The sequence below is a fragment of the Tupaia chinensis genome, unplaced genomic scaffold (genome assembly GCF_000334495.1).
Source record: "Tupaia chinensis unplaced genomic scaffold, TupChi_1.0 Scaffold145907_1, whole genome shotgun sequence".
NCBI lineage: Eukaryota > Metazoa > Chordata > Mammalia > Scandentia > Tupaiidae > Tupaia > Tupaia belangeri.
This window is the reverse complement of record NW_006205765.1, coordinates 1027558-1029571: the sequence shown is the minus strand read 5'-3', so window position 1 is coordinate 1029571 and position 2014 is coordinate 1027558. Positions and strand designations below refer to the sequence as shown.

General features: G+C 56.6%; 1 protein-coding gene across 1 annotated transcript in view; it reads left to right on the top strand.

The window, feature by feature from the left end:
- Positions 1–2014, top strand: part of SPEG (striated muscle enriched protein kinase) — a 68022-nt gene that overhangs the window by 38952 nt on the left and 27056 nt on the right. The window contains 2 exon segments of the mRNA XM_006168670.3: positions 18–207; positions 288–511. Of these exon segments, the coding sequence (XP_006168732.2) occupies positions 18–207; positions 288–511 (414 nt within the window).

The following is a 2014-nucleotide window of genomic DNA, read 5'->3' as shown; positions in this document are numbered from 1 at the left end:
TCCCCCCCCCCCCTGAGGCCGCACTGTGGAGGAGAATGAGAACCTGCGGCTGCAGCAGGACGGGGGCCTGCACTCGCTGCACATTGCTCACGTGGGCAGCGAGGACGAGGGGCTGTATGCTGTCAGTGCCACCAACACCCACGGCCAGGCCCATTGCTCAGCACAACTCTACGTGGAGGAGCCTCGGTCAGCCGCCTCAGGCCCCAGGTACTGCCCAGGCCGAGCTGTCCAGGCCCGAGGAGGGAGGAGGATGCATGGGCCTCTGGACAGCTATGTGGCTCTTACAGCTCGAAGCTGGAGAAGATGCCATCTATCCCCGAGGAGCCAGAGCAGGGTGAGCTGGAGCGTCTGTCCATTCCTGACTTCCTGCGACCACTACAAGACCTAGAGGTGGGACTGGGCAAAGAGGCCATGCTGGAGTGCCAGGTGACCGGCCTGCCCTATCCCACCATCAGCTGGTTCCACAACGGCCACCGCATCCAAAGCAGCGACGACCGACGCATGACCCAGTGTACGTGCTCGGGGAGGGAACCTTGGAGTGTCCCCTCCAGCATCCTCTTGACTTGCAGTGCTCCCCCCACCCAACTCCTGCCTGGTCAGGGACGGGGAAAGCCCAGAGGGACCGCGAGGTCTGTGCCTCCTGTCAAGCCTGCAGAGCCCCCTCTGTGGAGTCAGTCCTGGGTGGTCTCAGCACTTATGGGACAGGCTGCAGCCTGCCACAGACAGCAGCAGGATCCTGAGCAGGTGACAGAGTCCTTCTGTGCCTCGATTCCTTGGCCACCGTCAGGTTGCTGTGACAATTAAATCAATGAATATGTATCAAGCACTTAGAGCAGGGCCTGGCAAATCGCGAGTGGCCGAGGGATGTTGGTCTGTTGTTCGGGCGGCTGCTGTCGTGTGCTATCGTCACTGCTGACAAAGAGGCAGCACTCACACTTCCTGGAGAAGTTTCAATGAGTATTTGAGGATGTGGCTGAAAGGCTAGTCTGGCACACAAAGGATATTTGGTCCAGGGTTATGAACTAAGAGCAAAAGAGGAGGAGGAGCCAGGGCAAACTCGGAGGAGTGCACTTGGGTTGGTGTCCTCCTGCTGCGTGTTCTCAGGGAACATGTCAGTTCCATCCTGGAAGGAATCTGAGTCTCACTTAAGGTCTGCCCATGTCCCAAAAGACAATGCTCGCACCACGATGGCTTCCTCTTGTAGCTGCAGCGTGACAAAGGTCCGCTCTGAGTGCTTTCTTTTTTAAAAAAATTATTTTATTATTATTTAACTTTATTTTATTTGCTTATTTATCTTAATTTGATCAGAGAGAGACACAGAGAGAGAGAAAGTGAGAAAACAAGCCACCAGGTCCAGGACTCGAACTGCAGTCACCCATGTGGGAGTCCAGTGCCCTTAACCACTATGCTACCTGCCAGCCCCTGCTCTGAGCCCTTTCTAAGTGCCTGGCCCTGAGCGCTAAGGACTGACCTGTAGCTCTTCCTTTGCCACAGGCCTAAGGCAGGCACTATTAGCCCAGTTTGGAGACGGGAAGACTGAGGGCTAGAGAGTACGGGGACTTGCCCCAAGGCAAACAAGGACTATCTGGCTTTGGTGCCATCTCCTGCTCATGACCAGGATGCCCCCTGCCATCCACACCCCACTTTCCCTGCCCCACCCCACCCATCTCCAGTGCTACCACCACAGTTCTGACCCTTGCCCTTGGCCCCCTCCCAAGGCAGCTCTCAGCCACAGGCCTCCCCGTCGCCCAGTCTGCTCCGAGGCCCTATCAGGATCTGAGCTGGCGTCTCTGCTTCTGCCTGTATCTGGGGTCACAGATACAGCCATTGGTTTCTCTTCCCTTATAAATAGTGTCAGGAGAGATAAATGAATGGGCGGCTGTTCTATGCAGAGACAACCGCTAAGAGAAGGAGGGGTGGTGGGGACAGCTGTGATATGACGGAGGACAGTGCAGGCTCCTCCTCTTCTTGTCCTCGCCAGAGACAGCCTCTTTATCATCCAGGGAGCAGGGCC